The 20079-nt window shown below is 32.5% G+C and overlaps 2 protein-coding genes across 8 annotated transcripts in view; one reads left to right on the top strand and one right to left on the bottom strand.

Moving 5' to 3' along the window:
- The window catches only part of LOC109540478 (sodium/potassium/calcium exchanger Nckx30C), a gene marked incomplete at its 3' end in the record, with an annotated part of 47133 nt that overhangs the window by 19195 nt on the left and 7859 nt on the right, over positions 1-20079 (bottom strand). For 4 of the 7 annotated variants that reach the window (XM_048667850.1, XM_048667851.1, XM_048667845.1 and 1 more), the window contains 1 exon segment: positions 13444-13479. In XM_048667850.1, coding sequence (XP_048523807.1) covers positions 13444-13479 — 36 coding nt within the window. 7 annotated transcript variants of the gene reach the window in all.
- On the top strand, positions 1424-9205 carry LOC109540480. The gene is made up of 3 exons (XM_019908891.2): positions 1424-1621; positions 8202-8384; positions 8818-9205. The coding sequence occupies exons 1-3, from the start codon at positions 1538-1540 to the stop codon at positions 8989-8991; spliced, it is 441 nt and encodes a 146-aa protein (XP_019764450.1). The 5' UTR covers positions 1424-1537; the 3' UTR covers positions 8992-9205.

Below are 20079 nucleotides of genomic sequence, written 5' to 3' on the forward strand. Positions count from 1 at the left end.
ATTTGTACACGCCGAAACCTCACATCAATAACATTGGAAAAGAAATTCCATTTACAATCTGCCGTTGTGAATGAACGAACATAGACAGGCGATACTTTGTTTTGCTTTCAAAACCACATAGACGAACAAACTTTTGGTCTTATTTGGCGTTCTCGAAGTTTTTGTTTGGAGTCGAACAAAGCGAAGCAAAGCCATGCCGTCCTAAAACGAACTCGGCGGAAAAATATGAAGTTTTGCTACACTGCAGCGGTTTTGATTGTACTGAGATGTGGTCTTTTCAAATAAATAATAGCTGTGTTGAAATTATGTAGCTATTTTGGATGAATTGCCAGTGTTTGCGAGTATATTATTTTCCAGCGAAATATTTTCTTTCGAGGTTGGTCTTCTAATATCTGCATTAAAAATATTTATCGACTGATGTTGAAAAGGATGATTCTAAAAACGTCAGTTCTCATAAAATATGCCTGCCAGGCCCCGGCTACCAAAATGCAAATTTGAGGTGTCGTTCGGTTTGATCTATTACTCGATCAAAAACCGCTTATGTAAAGGATGACAACATTCAAGAGCTTGAAAATTAAAGCTGTTCGAGGCACGCAAGTTCGAATGTAATTACTTAAGGCTATATTTGATGTAACTATGCACTGATTTTCGTATTGATGGAGTAGACTAGTGAGAAAGTCTACTTCGTATGAATTTATACGTGAAGAAAGTATAAAGATTTCATTGTTAATATCATGTTTTTAACATGTGTAGATCTGTAAGAACAATTAAAGGATTTGATGGCGTGTAAAGAGTGTAAGGCCAGAAGCTCGCTAATTAGACCTGGTTGGGCACCTTTTGGTATACTGAGATCAATATTCAAGAGCAAAATGAATAATAGTCCGAAGAAAATTGTGACGAAGTAGTAGAAACCTTTTTTGCTTATAACAAAAATGAAGAGAACATTTTGGATTGACAATTAAAAAATCAAAGCCGATGTTGGCAGGTTCGTTTTTTAACTTCCAATAATTTCAACGTTTCTCTATCGCACACTCGATCTTCTGTAAGAACTTTTGACTTCCCACTCACCGCTTTAGCAAAAGTGAGGGATTATTAAAACTCATCAAAAGGAGTTGTTTTTCTTCAGCATCTTTTTCAACTTCTCATTTAATAATTCCAATCTCCCCTGTTTTTTCATAGTCCTTCTTTCTAGCGGGTCTACTGTTTGGAAAGTCAAATATTTTTATAATTTAAAAACTCAATTAGTTTTCATCTGAAGAATGCTTGTAGAAATATTTGCTAATTTCTAATGTTTTAACCAGCCGGTGGGTTTCCGGCCAATAAAAGTCCTGATGCGCCATTATCCCACAAAGCTTAATGCATAATAGCTTACTTCTCGACCTAGGTATATAATATAGTATTGTATTTAAGAGACACCCAAAAAATAATAATGTAACGATGTTTCTGACGGTGACTTTGGCATATCTATGTACTTTTAAAAATTTTATTTAGGTTTTATTGACGCGCTTTACAAAACTCTTTATATTTGTTCTACAAGATGCCGAAAGCAACATGGCTTACGCCAACCGCCAGCTTGAAAAATAGAGAGGAAGTCTGGAGCCGAATTGAAAATAATGGATGGGTAAGTGAAATTCTAAAGTACTATTTATAATTCCGTTAGCAGATAATGAGATACGAACGTAATGAAGCACGCAATTCCAGTGTATAGAGAAAAATCCATATTTAATTTACTCATAATAAGTTGCACCTACCTGAAAATGAATGAAATTGAAATCACTTCGTGATAGTGTTTGAGTTTTGATCTCATTTTGAATTTGCTATTAAGAAGCCATTTAAAATAATTGAACGTTGAATCCGCACACTATTTGGTTTGTATTAGATAAATATACAATATAGAGACGCTCTTCTCAACTCTCACGATCAATCACGTGATATTGTACTGAAATTTGCTTCGCAAAAATGTGATTGGTAACAGAAATAGTGAAAACGTTTAACTATGTCATTGTTTTATCATTACAAACTATCGCAGTTTGTTACAAATATAATTGTTTTGAAAATAATTAAGTTCACTCTCAGTTAGATGATTAGATTGTATTCATAATCTTACAGAACATGATGCGCACTTAATAAATGATCGCTGAATTAGCAACAAAAGTATGCAAGAGGATAAGATTTTGAAATCACAAAATCCAGATCCAGGTTGGCATTTTTTTTCCTTGCAAACGGCATTAATATACCGAAAATTGTGGGTGTCCACTGCATATTATAGACATAATATGTATAATAAGTAATGTGTTTTAAATGCAGGATTCCATAATTTTCATTATAGTGATCTTAATATGTACGCTTGGAACGAAACTTTTGTATCCACGGGTGTCCAGGAATTTGCTTATCGTTGCATGAATTATACTGGACAAAATATACATTTTTAAATGTGTGTAAGCATCGTTTTTTGGTGGGTGTTTGAGGCTCTCGTTGGTTTTCAGTGTAATCTTAATTAATTATTAAGAATTAATGTTGAATGAATAATGTTAATTAATCAAATTAATTACGCCTGCGATGCAAAATCGAGTAAAATTGCAAAATTGTGAAATTTTGTACTTAAATTTAGCAGTGCGCTCTTTATTTGGGACATTGTGTATAACAAATTGCAAAGTATCAAACATTGAGGTTCTGGAAATTTGTGAATTGTCCCTTTTTAAGTTTTATCAAACTGAATTAAATTAAAAGATCACATTGATTTTGAGAGGATTTTGAAAATTGCTAACAAAAATAAAAAAAGTTATTTTTGCATTTGTGCAGTTCGAACTTCAAAAATTCGTCATTTTCAAATCTGTGGAGATTATAGTTGGAAACTTTGCAAACCTATAACCAAGGGTGATTTTGTACAGACGGTTTTTTTTTGGGAAATTTTCAAATTTTTGCTTATATCAATTTGGTATGAATAAATAAATCAGTTGCTGTTTTTGAACATTCGTAGTTTCTAACGGAGAAGAAACAGAGGATTGGAGTTTTGCCGAAGTTAAGCTTCAGAATAATTGTCTGCTTGAGCCGAAATTTCAGAAATTCAACGTGCTTATTCAGTTTTTCTACATTTTTCAAACTGCCCATGTCAAAAAGCTGGTTTTCCCGTATAGCGCATTTCTACCTGGGAAAATCCGTTACAGAAGGTATAAAGGTCTGCGATTCCCACATTTTTAACATAAGGATCAATATTTACTTCTGCAAAATTCTCTGAGTACTGCACTGATTCGCATTGACTTGAGGAACATTTAAAAATTGCTCATTTATTTCAAAAAATTCAATTATACAGTTACCGTTCAGAACCCGAGCAAAAATAAACCGTAAAATATCTGACTATAATGAAGGAAAAGTTGCGCTCAGCAGAGCCTTAAAAATGTATGTAAAAGAACACAATAACCACAGCAAGCAAATGTAAACATTTTAAATATTTCTTATGTCCAGCTTGAAATTTCTCGGCACTCACTGCCTATGTTTACTTAACTGCATGTTTTTTTTCAAGCTCGGCATTGAACCCGCAGCTGACCTCATTGTTTATTTAGGGCTATGTTAGATTGTATTTACGTAAAGCTAGGAAGGGCTATTATGAAACCTAAATTTATTCATGCGATGCTTATCTATGCATGATAGTGGGTCTGATTATTTTGATTAATTGCGCTCACAGATTTACTTGAGGATCATAAATAATATAATGAAACAATAGTTTATTTTATTGCACAATTTTGTTTGAAAGTAAGACATTGTTTGAATTAATCAGTTTCATATTATCACTGGCATTACATCATCCTGCATACAGTCTGATTCAAGCATTACCGAAAGTAGAATGATGTGTTGGAATGTTTGATCAATAAAATTTCCTTTATATACGAGACTTTGTAATTTTAACGATATTTTTTCTGCCAACTTCTTGTGACATTTAATTTTGAAAATTCCAGTTCGGTAGTTCTGAAAGCAAATGCAACGGCTCGGTTTCAGAGGCAGATTTTAATCATCAAACAAAAAAAAACACAAATGAAATGCAACTAATAATGAAATGTAAATTAAAAGAGTTCCCGTAATCACATAATGTATTTTCAAATTAAGCTAATAATATTAAAGTGCCGCATTTGAAAATTGTGCTTTTATTTGGAGTGGACTCTATAAGAAATAGCAATGAACCGAATTGAAGAATAGAAATGTTTTATTCGAGGAGAATTGTCTTATTGGGGAAAATCAATATGAAATCCTGCAACCGACTGTTAAAAAGTACCCCAATATTATTTTCACCCGGTTATATTATTGACCGAGGAAAGAAAGGCGAGGAAAGAAAGAGCATCAATCATCAGCTTCCGATTCGAACTGGATTAGTTCAAGTCCCTATTATTCGATAAAACTTAAGAAAGATACAACATTGAACTTTGTTTTTCAGATTTTCGCATTTTCAGGACGTTTTAAAATAGTTGCAAAATAATAATTTTTTTATTAAAATGATTTATTGTGTCAGAATTCAAAACCAATCACTAAAATTGTTTTCATTGGCTGTGTGTAACGACTAATAACTATTATTGAAAATATTTATTGAAAGAATTGAGTCTCATCATCTGTTTGTTTCATAAATTTGATATAAATTTATGCAAATGTGCATACATTTGTGAAACATTTTTTTGTTATTGATTAATGCATAATTATTTTTTGCTATTACCAATTGGATAACGATCGTCCTGATTTCCTAACTTTTTGAAAAATACATTTTAATCCAAAACAGAGTGGTAGTTTATTAAAATCATAAATCGAATGTATTATTATCTTACCGATTTATATCCGTTTGTGCGACACATGATTCATTAGGGCTCGCTAGTACCATAGAAGTTTAAGCTTGATTTCAACTAAACTGAACTTCAGTCTAAACTGTTAAAGTTCAACTTCAACGTTGGAACGTTGTTAAGCAACATCCAGGTTTAAGCTTCTATTGTACAACCGGACCTAAATGTGCAATATCGGCAGTTCAAACAGACTCTTAAAATAATGCTTGCAAAACCGAGTTATACGAATTACAATAAAATAAAAACTTTTATTATAAAAAAATCTCATTAATAACGCTTCGGAAATTTCAGTCAAGAGCGGATGTAATCATTTATTCAGCGGCATCTCTATCTTTAAAAATGCAGAAGTTCGCACACAGCGATTTAAATATCGGCGACCCTAATAAAATAAAATGTTTCATGAGGAAGAGACATTACTTTAAACACGTATTATACTTTCGCAAATAACCCCAGTTTTTTTTGCTAAAAATATATAAGAATCCTTTTTACTGACCCTACAGCAAATTTAAATTGACGAAAACAATATCTACTAAAACATACATTTATTCAAAGAGGCATATAGATATTGTAACATTTTATAGTTGTCGGCCCTTTCGGCAAATACATTTCTATTATTTCGATTATTTAGTCATAAAAGTTAAAATACGTTAGTAAAAATGTATTATTTATTACTTACAACTGCATTGCACTTATTTAATAAATTGCAAAGTATGAATAGGAACTTCCGCGAGAAGTGATTAACTTTAATTATCAAATATCCGGAATAAATAACTGAACAAAAATAATGGATGTATGTAGAGATTTCTACCAATAAACCTTTTCTCACTCAACCAATAAATTGTTATAACTGAGCAATACAATATATTCCGTTGTAAAGCCGTTGTGCATGATTTTCAGGCTATCAAACAACCAAATGCGAATTCCTCTTCGATAACTCGTTAATATAAATCATGAGCTTTTCACCCGCGAAGATTACAGTAAAAACATAGACCTTCTACAGACAACCAGTATCCAAATTGTTTGCAGGTGATTTTGTTCTATCAGATGAACTAGGTTTTCTTGGTTGAAAGTTACCCAAGTTACCTACGAAAAAATACTATAGAAATATGTAGTTTTCAGCTAAATTTTAAAAAAAATTGAGCAAAAGTTTAAGAACTTAATTATATATTTTCGCAAATATTATGTTATGGCTTTGCTCTGAAATCTATGTACAAAGCCTCAAAAGGAAACCCAACCGTTCCAGAGTGTGATGGGTGATTTGCATAAGCCGCAACTCCGGTCAAATAATCTCTTTACTATTGTTGGCGTTGATAACAACAGACCTTCCATAATGAAGGATATCAAGATAGTACAACCATCAAGTGTTTGCGTTACCTATTATGGTAAATCCCTCCTTTTCATCTTACTTCTGGTTTACTATACAGGTTCTGTCGCGGTGATAGACCCTTAGTGCCACTCAAACAAGTAATTTTAACTGGATTTAAAAAAATGGAAAAATAAAAAACATATATTAGAAATAAACATACATTATATGTACAGGGTTACTCAAAATTATGGAATTAAACTTCTCGGAATTGTTCAGTGCACCAATAGAAGGCATTGACTAGAAGAACCAATGTTGAAAAACTCAGCAGAAGAACTTTTTAAGACCCTTTAAAACCGTTTTGTGCAAAAATGGACCGGAAACTCTGGCTGCTTAAAATGCGAGACAATTTTTATATGTGCTACAGAGTGTTGCAAATAATTAAAATCACTAAAAACTTTTTATATTTATGGTCCGTTTCAAGCAACAAACGTCGCTAAAGAAAACTGGGTATAACTGGAGATTTAAAAAATATTTGATCATTTATTAAGGTTAACTTTGCGAATTTAGGAGAAGCAGAAGGACTTTATTTTCAAATTCAACATTTGAAAATCGTAGTTTCGTAGACGAGGGCTTCAATTTTGTAAATGGTTTATGGCTAAAACGTAAAGAAAAAGCTTTTTGCTGCAATGGATTAAAAGAAGATTATTGAAAAACTAAATACTTTATCGCCAGTAATTTATTATGTACAAAGTTAGCCTTAGTAGGTGACTGCACATTTCAAAAATCAAGAAATGTTAACATATAAACAAATGAAGGTCTTGTTTATGAGTTACAAAATGTTCAAATATGAGATTAAAAGCAAATTTGAGATATTCAACATTGAGAATCAGAACTGCCCCTAATGGTCTATCGTGGAGACACACCCTGTATAAATTCCAGAATGTATGATTTTTTAATTTCTCGATTTTTTGCTACGTGCATCAGGATTGATTCAGAAATATAATTTTATAAAGATAATAATAATTCTGATTTTGTTACTGTTGCGGAAAAACAGTAAAAGTGCAAACGTTGATGAGAACACCCAATCAAATGTTAGAACAACAAAATGTGAAATCATTAAATGACGAAGACAAACTGCAACTAACCTATTTCTCATTCATTAATACCAAATCGATTTCGATTCTATTATCTGTCCGACAAATCCTGAGAATCTATTCATTTCCTGAGAAACGGAATAACCATTACTCATATAAATCCTTTATCCCCCTTAATGGAATTGGAAATTCCTATAAGGTGACCAAAGGTTAGACACCATATCAACGTTCTAGTGCTCATATTCACGTGCCATTTAAATATATGTTACCTAGATAAAGCAATTTTCATAAATATTATAAGACACACACAAAAATTTCAGTATTCAACGAACCAATCAGTTACCGTTACCTATAAGCTTTCGAGCAAAAAATACTTCTTGTTTGCTTCGGCAGATGCAAGCCACTCGTGCTTGCAAAACTTCATGGAACAAATATTTTCTACTACAGCCTACAGCGTAAATTCTCGAAAGCCCCACCAGTTTCAGTGGATTTGCCTGATTTTGAGCAACGATTTGAGATGGCATGGTAAATTCTATTACTAGCTTCATGAAATCGTTTTAACCGAGTTCCCAATTTAAATCTAAAGGAAAAATAAAGATTAAATTGTGTGCACTTTGGCTAGGGTTTGGTGTGTTTTTTGGAGATCTGTAGCATGCATAACCGGAAGAACAAAATTTGAAAAATTACAAATAACTTCTGTATGCTTCGGTCTATGCTCTTAACTAACAGGCTGGTATGATTTCAAAAAGTCCGAATTATCGATGCCCAATTATATCGCGCTCAATGTGAATATGGGGTGTTTAATTCTGTTTCCATACGTTTGAAGTTCCCTTGATATTTGAAAAAAAATCAAACATTTGTAAAATCCTATGAAATCTACTAGTTGTACTAACAAAACCTTAATCAAAATGTTGGGCGTTTGATAACCCTGTATACTAGGTTCGGATGTTTCAACCGCATTTTCTGATTTAATTTTAGAAAACGATTGAAATGAGTTTGGATCCGCAGATAACGTACTTCAACAATCACCAAAAACACTCACGAATGTTGGAATATGATCATTATTTTGCATTCACAAAAACGTTTCCCATATGGGATCCTAAAAAACCGAAGGATAATACCAGATACTTGCCGAATATTCGAGAAAATATATTTCAGCAGGTGTGCACCAATTTATTAGAAGGTTTAATAAAACTTATGCCTACTGGTTTTTTACTGTTTGTGAATTATGTTTTACTGGAATCTTTATCGTAAATTTAAAGCAATAAAATAAGTGATAATATAAGCCTTTTAAAAAGTACGTTTGCTTATATTTTACATTTATTTTTATAGTTATAGCTTTATTCGTATAATACCGTTTTTCTAAAGACATGTTAACAATGCCAGTCACAAAGGATGACCTCTAGGCATAATTTTACTGCGAATTTCACGTAGGTAACACAAGTGATGACTTCAATTTGCGTTTCACTTTTTCATAATATCTATGATATTGAAAACAACCAAAACCATTGTGCTTCCTTTTTTTATTGTAACAAAACTTCATTTATTACTTAACTTAACAATCGGAAAACTTTCTGTTTGACTTCTTTTGCAGGAAAAAAATAAGCCAGTGCCTGCGCTTACATCACTAACCTATGGACGTCCTACACTTTCAACCTATGACGAAGTGGAAACAGCTTTCAAGCGATCATGTGCAACCGCTGACTTTTACAGGAAAAAGGGTGTTTTGCAGGTTGAAGCTAAAGAGGAAAAACAAGAGAATCCATGATTGGAATAAGCCAATCAGTTTACAATTTCCAAGAAATTTTCCAGTTTAATTGATTGAAACGAAATTATTTGAGAGTTAAATCTTGATTCTAACAATTTATTACCGAAAAAATGTGCAATCAGTTACTTGAACTACTTACTGAATAAGTAGATTTTATGTAATTTCAGGCAATATTATTATTGATGTTCAATATAAAATATTTTAAGACAGTAAATGCCTTTTATCAAATTTCAAATAAATAAAAGTTATCCACCTGCTATAGCAATTTAAATGTGAAATATTCCATTTTCTTTCGCAGTAAATTTAATACAATTACTTTTCAGGATTGTTAATTTTGAACTTACCTTTTTTCACCAAGATCTAATGCAACTTTGCACTTACCAACCCTGGAGCAACAGTGTACCAAGACATTCTTCTTCACATTTTAAGTGATTTAACCTACTTTTATTAAGCTGGTATTGTTTTTATACACATAACATCAACAGTGACCAAACAATACCATCACTATTAACTGTGTAGCGACAGATAAACATACTAAACTATGAAGTATGCTACTGTTAATAACATAAGTTTCACCAATGCAATCAGAAAACATCAGGGAAATATTAGTTTACTTGCCTTACGGTATGCAAAAGATCATGAAATGATCTCGCGCAATACGAATAATCCACGAAATGTTAGCATAGAAACTATGCATATAACCAGTTCAATCAAAGCCAAATGTAATTGTTCCTGTTTCACATAAAAAAAATTGTTTTACCATCAACTCTATTTTATATATTCCTTTACTGTTTTATTTTTCTAATTAATTTCCAAATCAAGTGTTATGTGCAATAGTTCTTTAAAAATTAACAATAAACTCTCCAATTTTTGTGGGTTTTCCGAAAGAAATACAAAGTATTAATTCATTAATTATTGAATAATTAATCGTGTCTTCTATTACAAGTTACAAAGCCTAATCATCAGAGTACATCAAATTACCAAATCTCCATAAAACGAAGGCATCCAGAAAAACATTGTAATTTTGCAGGAAAACTATAGGTTATTGTATTCATAAACATTTGTCTACAATGCATTCATATAAAATCGTAGAAATGCATCTGCAATTTCTATAACAAGGTGCACAACACAAAGAGAACATTTATAGGCATGCTTCAGGTAGCAACGAATAGACTATATGGCATTGAGAAGTAGCAGTCTTAAAGGAACATTTTGCACAAACCGTAACCAAAACTCGGAGTTAACTTTTAAATACTAATTGGCAGTTTTTCTGTGCACAACTCAGAGTTTTTTGCTGCTTGAAATGTGCCTCGAAAAGGCATACGGTTATTAACTAGAAAACTCACATCCCTCATCAATTTGAATCAACAATAGAATAAATAACCGAAGTTCGAAACGAAATAATTTTATCATATTTGTATAGTAATTGGCCTGAAGTAGGTTTAGCGATTATTTTTGTAATAATAATAATACTTGTAGTAAAGTAGCCTTTGTAAATTAGCGATCGAAAATGTTTAGCCGTTTTAGTAATTCATGATTTTGAGAAATTACTTTTTTGTTGTGCACATATTGGATTGCCAGTAAAGGTGCCTTAAAAACTATTGCAATCGCTTGCCCTAGTTTGATACTTTAATGCCTTTCGTATTATTTTATATCTCGGAGGTATTTTTTGATCATAAAATGTTGATAACAACATTAACGAAAATCACCAGTTCTTCAAACAATAGCCGCTTAACTCATTACTATTTCATACTGTGGATATTCACCATTATTTCGTCTGTTAGGATAGAGAATAGAACCGATAATGGTATTAACGGTATAATTCCGGCCGGAGTTGATGGAAAATTAGCATTGTGCCTTAGCAATTCGCAGGAAATTGCATTAATCCATACGCGTAAATGATGAAAAATTCAATTCAGTTTCCTGGCGTAAAAAATGCTTCGTTATTAAATAGCATATAGCAAGAACAAATCTGTGAGAATCATGGAAAGAATGAGTGCTTTGCACCAAAAAAAAAAGCATAAAGAAGTTTTCACAGTTCGAAAAACTGTTTAATTAATTCGCAAGATTCCTGTACTCAGGATTCAGTTCAATTTCCACTCCATGTGCCCATCATTAACCATACCATGTCATACATCAAACAATAATTACCTTCGAATAAAAAACATTCTTGTTCAAATACATAAAAGTTTCTAAATTGAGCAAACGATTTATTTGGTTTATAAAGAACGTGCAGTTACGCACAAGACTGCACACTACAAAAAGTAAAAAAATGTCTTGAATAGTTCCGTAACGAGCCAACTGCGGACCACTTATAGTTCTATTTTTAAATTGATCGATTACAAATACCCGGTTTCAAGTTCAAATATGAAACTTTGGATGAATATGTGAAAGGTTGTTGTACAGAAGAATCCGTCTAAGCCGATTAAACGTATCTTCTTTTATATTCATATAAAAATTTAAATTCTCAAGGAGATTAAAATTAACTGGAAATCGTACTCGTGATAATTATGTAGCACTATTGTAGCTAATACAGATAATACGAAATTATAAATATAGATAATACACAATAAGAAAAATAACATATTCAGATAGTTTATTAACTGATTTAATAATTTAAATAATATTATATAAACTGTTTATTTGGAGAAAACTGGTTTCGACAAACAATCAATTTAATTGCTTAATAATTTTTTACGTTTTTGTAGTTTAACTGAATTTTTTTTTTAATTTTATAGATTATATATTTAAAGGCACATGATTAGTTTGCGAATTTATGCGCACTTTAGATCGGTTCAATCGGTTAACAAGTAAAGCAAAATAATTCAGATGTTTCAATTCTGTTTTGCATTGATGGCAAGTGGCAATGAAAACGGAAATAATTAATACTTAGAAAAATACGGTATAACCAATAACATACACTTAACAACTTAATATTTTAAAATTTCTCCAAACTAGGGAACAATTTATATTATTAGGTCCTACTATGTTAGTGCAAGTTCTATCTTGAATAAAAAGTAATATATTCTCTGCTTTTGTCGGTCTTTAAATTTTTATTTTCCAAATTTCCGTGCACAGCTTAGCGCAAAAAAAACGTTCAATGGAATGCTACCCAGATTGCAGTAAAAATTGATTTTGTTCAAAAATTCGCAACAGTTTTCGTTCAAGTGCTGCTAATTGCAGAATATGCAATTTATTTGCAATAAAATACTAGAAAAGCAAATTGGCTTATGTGAACGCATGAAGGTTTTTTAAGTAAATTCACTAGTAATATTATTTCTGGGGTATTCAATACAAACTAAATAAATTTGCATTGCAAATACGCAATAACAATTTGCAACATTTGCAGTCTCACATCGCCTAATGATCCTCTAATAAGTTGAATGTCTTGCACAATATGAAGCCATGTTATTACATATATTCGAACTTTTGCTAAAATGTTTACAGATGTATACATGAAAGGGCAGATAATGTGAAAAGTCTTCTTCCAGCAATAGCTCGAGCACAGACTCAAATTAGCCCGATAGAGTGGAAAATGTGCAAGGGAAGTTTTACAACCGATTGAACTACTAAGGCTAAGTTGGTAACTTCTGAAACTGGATTAGATTCTTAAATATATAAATTTTGCTAACATGCTTTTTTTTAATATCTATGTTTAAAAATTTTAAAATAAATTAATTAATTAGTATTTTTAATACATAGGGTTAGAATTAGTGCTGTCGTTTTGTATTTTTCTTTCATTACTTTCAGTGTTTACAAAACTGGTAAAATCGGCAAAATAAACCGGTTAGGGATTAATATGTATATGTATATTCATTATATTTCCCCTCTTTCAAGCAGTTTATCGCTTTTACGTGAGACACTTCTTATGTGTGAGTGAAAAAAATAGTTTTTGTCTTTTTTAACACAAAAACTTCTTTTAATACATACTTAAAGTTTGTTAAAATTGTTAAAATTTTTGAGATTAGAAAGTAGATCTAACCCTATCAAGCCGTATGCGCACACTACCCAATTAATTTACATAAAAATGTGATGATTTGTGCAAAAGCTCCTTCTAATTGCCTTTCAGCTGATAAGAACTGGCAATATGCTAAGTATACCCGGAAGTTTTCGATATGATAGATGGATGAGGTCTGTAGAGAACATCGCATCACCTTAAAACTGCTAATAATAATTAATTCGTATTAGGCCTGTTCGAAAAGTAGTTCCGTATTAATTTGATACGAACTGCTGTTTCATAAACTGATACCATTGGAAGATTTAACTTTAACCAGTGCATCAGTTAAACAACACAGTTACACAACAGTATCCATAACATTGTGCGGATAACTATGTCTCAGAACAGATCTATTCTAAATTAATAAATATATTTTAAGGCGATGCTGAGTTCGGAAAATAGAAGAAACATCAACACCAAAGGTTAGGCAACAGTAAACTAAATACTCCACTGACCTTCTCATTGTCTACTATCACACTGACCGATGCGGACTGAAAAAAAAAGAAATATTTAATATTCACATTCAAAACATTTGAGTCAAAATAAACAAAGACTGAGAAATTTCACCTGTTTCACGTTTGCCCAGCATTTACAGAATGTGAAGAAGAATCTCGGGAGCACAATTTCAATGGTATGTAAAAATTTCGCATAATTTCAAAATTTGAAGTCATTAGTACACTTTTTTGAGTTGCACTTTTTATATGCAGTGTCGGATGAAACTAAATTTCTCAGAAACCGTCCACCAAATTCGAATAAAATTTTGTATCCCGAAATATGAAATTAAGCCCGATTAAACAGTGCGAATATTTTTAAGTTTTCCGATTTTCTGAAATTGTCAGTATTTCCTAATCGGACTCTGTAGATGTTATAATATTATCGAGTTCCTGTGATTCTGAATAGATCTTATCGGAAAAATTTTTGTCAAAAATGTACAGGGTGTGAGCAAATAGCGGTAAAAACATCAGCAGATAGTAGGGCTCCTTTCACCAGTGAGGAAAAACTTAAAAAAACGTAAATTTCTGTTTGGCACATTTAACTGAACATAAATAACCGGAATGAAGCTGCCTTGTAAACAGCGACATACATTATCCTGCCACAAAAAACCTATATTAAAGCACTAGCGGAGATAAAGTCAAGAATTTGCAAAGCCAACAATTTATCAAGCCCTAAGTTCCGAGCTACGTATCTATTCAATGGATGCAGGAAGTATGAAGTACAAAAAGCTTGTCAACGGACGAACAATCAAGTTCCTAACGAAACTTTCAGATACAAAAAATAAGCGGATAGGCAGGGCATTACATCATAAGTAATGTTTGGAGAATGAAAATCACATTTTGGGTAAAGTGTTGTTCATTAGAATGTCTTTTGGTTATCAGTTTTCTTTTCAGGTATTTTTTAAAATATATTGACTTAAGTCCACTGTACCTACTTACCGTTATTTTTCTTAGGTATTCATAACGACATTCTCAAAAAAGACAAAATTATATTTCGAGTAACTTCTATGCGTCCGTTTACAATTTTTATGAAAAATGACAAAAAGTGTATGTATGTGTAAGTGAAATGTATGTTTTTCATGGCATTTCGCATGGTCGTAAATCATAATTCATCAATAAGAATAAAATAAACTTGGGTATAAATACTACCTGGGTGGGTGATGGTGAAAAACATGACTTTTGTCGTATGAATGGACGACAAAATTTACCGTTGCTTCTAAATGCAAATAGCAATTTAATACAAATTAGAATCTTGATTGAGCAAGCATGCAAACTCATTTTATGTATGAGAAAATAACGATTTGAATAAATATTTGGCTGGGCTCTACAAAAGGTCAAAGTGCAGTCACGATTTCCGTTCAAGTATAATTGACCTATTAATAGATGCTTTTAAAGCGAAGTGTTGTAGGTATATAAATGTTAAATCAATACTATCTTTGCTTAAAATCAAAGTAAAAAAAACAGGAGTCAGTCGCTTAGAGGAATCTTCAGCTCAATTTCTATTTTAGCAATAGTTACAAATAAACGTGTTTGTGCAAACTATGCTTTCTGATTGCCTTTTCAAACCACTCCCCTAAAATATATTTTTTAAATATGTTGAAGTCACCAGATTAGCTGAGAGCGTCACAAGAAAAACATATTTGATACATTTTCGGTACATAAAAAACGTTTCCAAAGGCGAAGGAATCGGACAAAGCCAGGAAAGATATATTTACTTAACTCAATATTCATTGGAAGATCGGAGGAAAAAGCAGTGAAACCTGAAGCAACACAACACTATTAGTCGCGAAAGGGCAAACGAAGAATAGATGTAGAAACAGCAACTTACAATATTGCTCCAATATGTAACTATTTTCAAAGTTGAAGGAGTAAACATTCCAAAAAAATAGGTTTTTATATGGGATAAGGTGGATGAAGGATGGAAAAGCAGAAAGGCCGGCGGAACCTCAAATTAAATTAGAACACTTTTAGTTGAAAATAAATACTGGTACTAGTTGATCTAGAGTCTCGACGAATGGCTGTTAACTTTTACCACACTTTTCCAGAAGATAATGACTAAGAGCTGATGCGGAAGATCACAGAAAATTCCTAGTGCCGCACAACCTAAAAACACTTTCAAAAATAGTCCAAAATCCAACCTGAAAAGCTGGTTAACGCTTTTGAGCAAAGCAAATTATGTGGGCTTTGGATTAATGTGGAAAAGACAAAATGGTGGTGGACCATAGTAATCACTAGGTCGCATGACCGACAATTGCACTTCTATGTGAACCACAGAGCAAAAGGCTTTCTTAACGCCCTTATTCTTAATTTAGATTACTTCTACTACATGAACACTGATACTACATGATACGGACTCTATAAGAGCACAATTAATCAATCTAATATGTATCCGAATTATGCATAAATATCGCAAGATTAAACGTTTGTTTCAAACGCTCTCACTAGTTAAAGGTAAATAGAATACCACGTGGCCTTAAATAGAGAATGAGGCCATCTTGAAGTTCAATACTGAGCCTGAATGGAGACATGCACCTAAATAAACACCAACAACAAGCCCCCTTAAAACTAGATAAAATAACTAGAAAGTTTTCAACTATGAACACTGTTTACCCATTTTAAACATGGATTGTAATAGTTTTAATCAAACCCATGCACTTCCTTTCTCAGGCATGAATGTTTAAAGGCACAGGTGTTGAAACGATAATATCAATTTTTATAAAACTTTGCCGTCAAAAACAAGAACGAGGAATCACTATATTCAACTGAGTTTTAAGGTAAACATAAAAAAATATTTGGTAAAAGTTAACTGTTTAGGTGTTTATCGGTCTATAGATAAAGGCAAGAAATAAAACACTAGTTTTGGCCTTATTGATTCTACCAGTAATCCTACCTGGTCTGGTAACATGCGCCCTTTTGTTGCTGATACAATTTACTCTATCTTGGAGAACCCTGAGAACGGCTTAAATATAGCCAGACCAATAAACCCAAGCAAATTAGAATTTAAACGGGAATCTTTAATCAATTATCATCACTGTCACGAACGAACCACATCCATACAAAATAAAGGCTTTTTCACCTGCAAAATATACAATTTTATTATGTCTCTTGTAACTCAATGTAAGATATGTATTGTATTGTTTCATTTTTCGTCGCTCAAATGAAAACTTCGGACTTGATTTTTATTTCATTTATATTTTTATAATTATTTACTTGAAACTGGGCATTCATAGTAGAAATAACATTTTGAACAACTTTGCTAGTAAATTTTATAAAATATACAATTTTATTATGTCTCTTGTAACTCAATGTAAGATATCCAAATTTCGCTTTCTGGGTCAAAACTACTCGAATTTCCTCACTCACGTTGTTACCACTGAATCGAATTTTCAATTCTCTATCCAACGATGTAAAAACGAATTATGTGGCTCAACTGGTGCTTAAGAAACTTCGAAAAAAACAGCGTCATGTTTGAACCGATTTTGTAACTCAAAAAAAATTTGCGTGCTCGCCCATTTTGCTTCCGAAAAATCAACAAATGTTGTTCATTATTGCATTATAGACGAACGACGAGCGTTTTACTATTTCACAAACGATAACTGTCTAACATTTTTTTAAATAAATTGAAAGGAATGATACAATGGACGCCTAAGTCACCGGACTTTACCCTACTGGACTCTTCTGATTATTAAGAACTTTGGAAACTAAAGTTTAAAAAACACCATCGGTTAACTTGAAGCGTTTAAAGGCAAATATCAGAATTGTTTTACATGACCTATGTAGAGAAATGTATAGAGATGATGACCCTGAAATTTTGTGAACGACAGTGAATTTTTCGGTTTTTCTGCAATAATGCCTAATATAGTATTCGTTCTTAATTTTATATTATTAATCAATTCAAATTAATGCCGTTTATTTATTGGTAGATGCGTCTTTACTATTTACCTTCGAATATTTGCTTAAATCGTGATAGGTTTTGGAATTGCTTTCTTTACTTATTTGCTTATAATTATCAATGATGACTTTCAGATTCAGCCCTAACCGTATTATTCACAAATTGGCCTTTTTTGTGAAGTCCCTTTATAAATAATATAGCAACTAATTACAATATCTTAATTTAACATTCCGTTACTAAAGATAAATATTATATACCTTCTAAAATTGCTAGTGGACACTAAGCTACGTAAAATCGGTTCAATACTAGGCATGCAAAAAGGGTAATAGAAAGAATCGGGGTGAGAACTGAGAAAAAAAGAAAGCTTTAATTCTCACTCACCACAGCTTGAACGGCGGCTTGGTGCTGGAAACAAGGAAGCATACATTTAGTACATACAAAGACTTTACAGAGCAGCACGGAGTTTCAAATATTCGGAAATTGGTTAAATGTCTGTTTTCCTAATCCTTCATAAATACGGGCGTATCAACATGAAATACAACGTACAGTACAATGTGTAAGCAATGTGGACGAATATTTAAAATGCATCTTTAGCGAGCATAAAGATAGTGAGATTTCTCATCATGGTAAGTATATACACTGTGTCGCACTTAAGATGGAAACCCCTCATCTTATTTATCTTTACAAGCAAGGTTTTCAGTTTTGATGTTGCGAATAGGGCAATTTGCTATGTATTGAGATGCACAAGAGATGTCAGCAAAAATTTGTTCAGAATGATATTTTAACTGTGAAAACGGAGTTTCAAGCCAAGATTTCAATTTTTTCCACGCAAAGTTTGCAGCTTTTTTGTATCAGGGGAATTCGTTTTCTTTAAATTGCAGATACTGTTCTACAGAAAATCCTCATTGGATTATAAACTGTAAAAATCAATATTCTTAAAAAGTTAATGCTTGATGACAGAATAGTGGGTAATTTTTTCTTTACCGTGAAATTCTTTGAAGATAATGTATTGTTCCATTTTTCGTCGCTCAAGTGAAAACTTCGGACTTGATTTTTATTTCATTTATATTTTTATAATTATTTACTTGAAACTGGGCATTCATAGTTGAAATAACATTTTGAACAACTTTGCTAGTAAATTTTTCTGATGTCACTAACGCATCTCAACATTTAAAAAAAGTGTTGTTAAATAATAAATTTAAAAAAAATCACAAGAAGCCGCGACAAGGCAAAAACGTATTTCATTAAATATCAATGTTGAATCATTTTTTGCATCTACATCCCCAATTGCTTGCGCAATCTTACGCTTCCAATTTATTGTACTCGAACAGTAAGTGCAATCAATCTTCCCTGCAACATCAAACATCTATATAGGTATACACTTGTTGCATTGCACGTTGTGTTAGACGTTGCACCGCAATTATTTGCAAGGTTAAAAGTTCAATATTTAGTCAGACAATATTGCAATATAAGGTGATTGGATACATCGTATAAAAGGGTTCATCAAATATTCATACAGATCAATAGACCGATTGAATCGTACTTCTAATATCTAAAATAGCATTCCTGGGCTGCTCAAAACCGTCAAATGTTAGGCAAATTATGGTTGTACTTGTAATATCTAACCGAAGGGCTTAAGCAGTCGAAAAACATCTTAACATACACAATATAATTAACAATATAATTAAAAACGTCATCCGAAGCAGTTTTGTTTTAGTTGCCTAAAGGTTTGCCATTTTGGAATATGGATCGTTTAACTGTCGAAGAACGTGTAAAAATTATTAAATGTTACTATAAAAATGGTGATTCTGCTGTATCAACGTTTAGGGCTTTACGAGCAGATTGCGGTCGACATAATCGACCCACAGAGCAAACAATTTCGGACACAGTGGAAAAATTTGGAGAGACGGGATCGATTACTGATACTGTAAGGCCTGTGCATCATCGCAACATTCGTTCAGCTGAAAATATCGTTGTTGTTGCTCAAATTGTGGAGAAAGACTCGAATTCGTCGATTCCGCGACGTGCTCAACATTTGGGCGTGTCTTACGGCTCATTGTGGCGAATTTTGCAATTGGATTTGAAGCTCCATCCGTACAGAGTCCAACTGACTCAAGAACTTAAGCCTGAAGACTATGGGCAACGCAGATCATACGCAAATTGGCTGATTGAACAACAAGCCGTTGATGATGATTTTACAAACCGAATTTTTTTCAGCAATGAGTCTCATTTTTCGCTCGGTAATCGCAGAAAGGCCTTTGCATCCCGAAGAAGTGACCGTATGGTGTGCATTCAGGGGCGGATCCAGCTTTAAAGTCAGGGAGGGGGGTCATGTAAAAAAAACCTCTGTCTTCTGTTGTCTATGAAATTAGAAAAACTATCGTCGTTTCATGCAAGGGTGGCATAAGATTATTGCAAAAGTTTCATGTTTTCCGTCCCGTTTTGCATGTTTCTCGGAAGCAAAATGAGCAAGAACACTCGTTTTTACATCATTCCAAAGAGAACTAAATGGCCTTTTTAGAAAGTGAACCATCGCTAATTAAATGTTGGCAGTTTTCTCAAAAAAGGCTTGAATTCAAGAAGTTTTAGATTTGCGTGATTTTTTTTTGTAGTTGCAAAATCCACTTGAACATGACGCTGCTTTTTTCGAAGTTTCTCAAGAACCATTCGAGCCACAGAATTCGTTTTGGCATCGTTGGATAGAG

Source organism: Dendroctonus ponderosae, unplaced genomic scaffold (genome assembly GCF_020466585.1).
Source record: "Dendroctonus ponderosae isolate FM_Combo_2020 unplaced genomic scaffold, Dpon_F_20191213v2 Dpon_F_20191213_6, whole genome shotgun sequence".
In the NCBI taxonomy this organism is placed as follows: domain Eukaryota; kingdom Metazoa; phylum Arthropoda; class Insecta; order Coleoptera; family Curculionidae; genus Dendroctonus; species Dendroctonus ponderosae.

Bases quoted from the DNA above. Each gene is read 5' to 3' on its own strand.
- LOC109540480 (XM_019908891.2), top strand. From the start codon at position 1,538: ATGCCGAAAGCAACATGGCTTACGCCAACCGCCAGCTTGAAAAATAGA. The intron at 1,622-8,201 runs GTAAGTGAAATT...ATTTAATTTTAG, and splicing joins GAATTGAAAATAATGGATGG to AAAACGATTGAAATGAGTTT. The intron at 8,385-8,817 runs GTGTGCACCAAT...CTTCTTTTGCAG, and splicing joins GAGAAAATATATTTCAGCAG to GAAAAAAATAAGCCAGTGCC.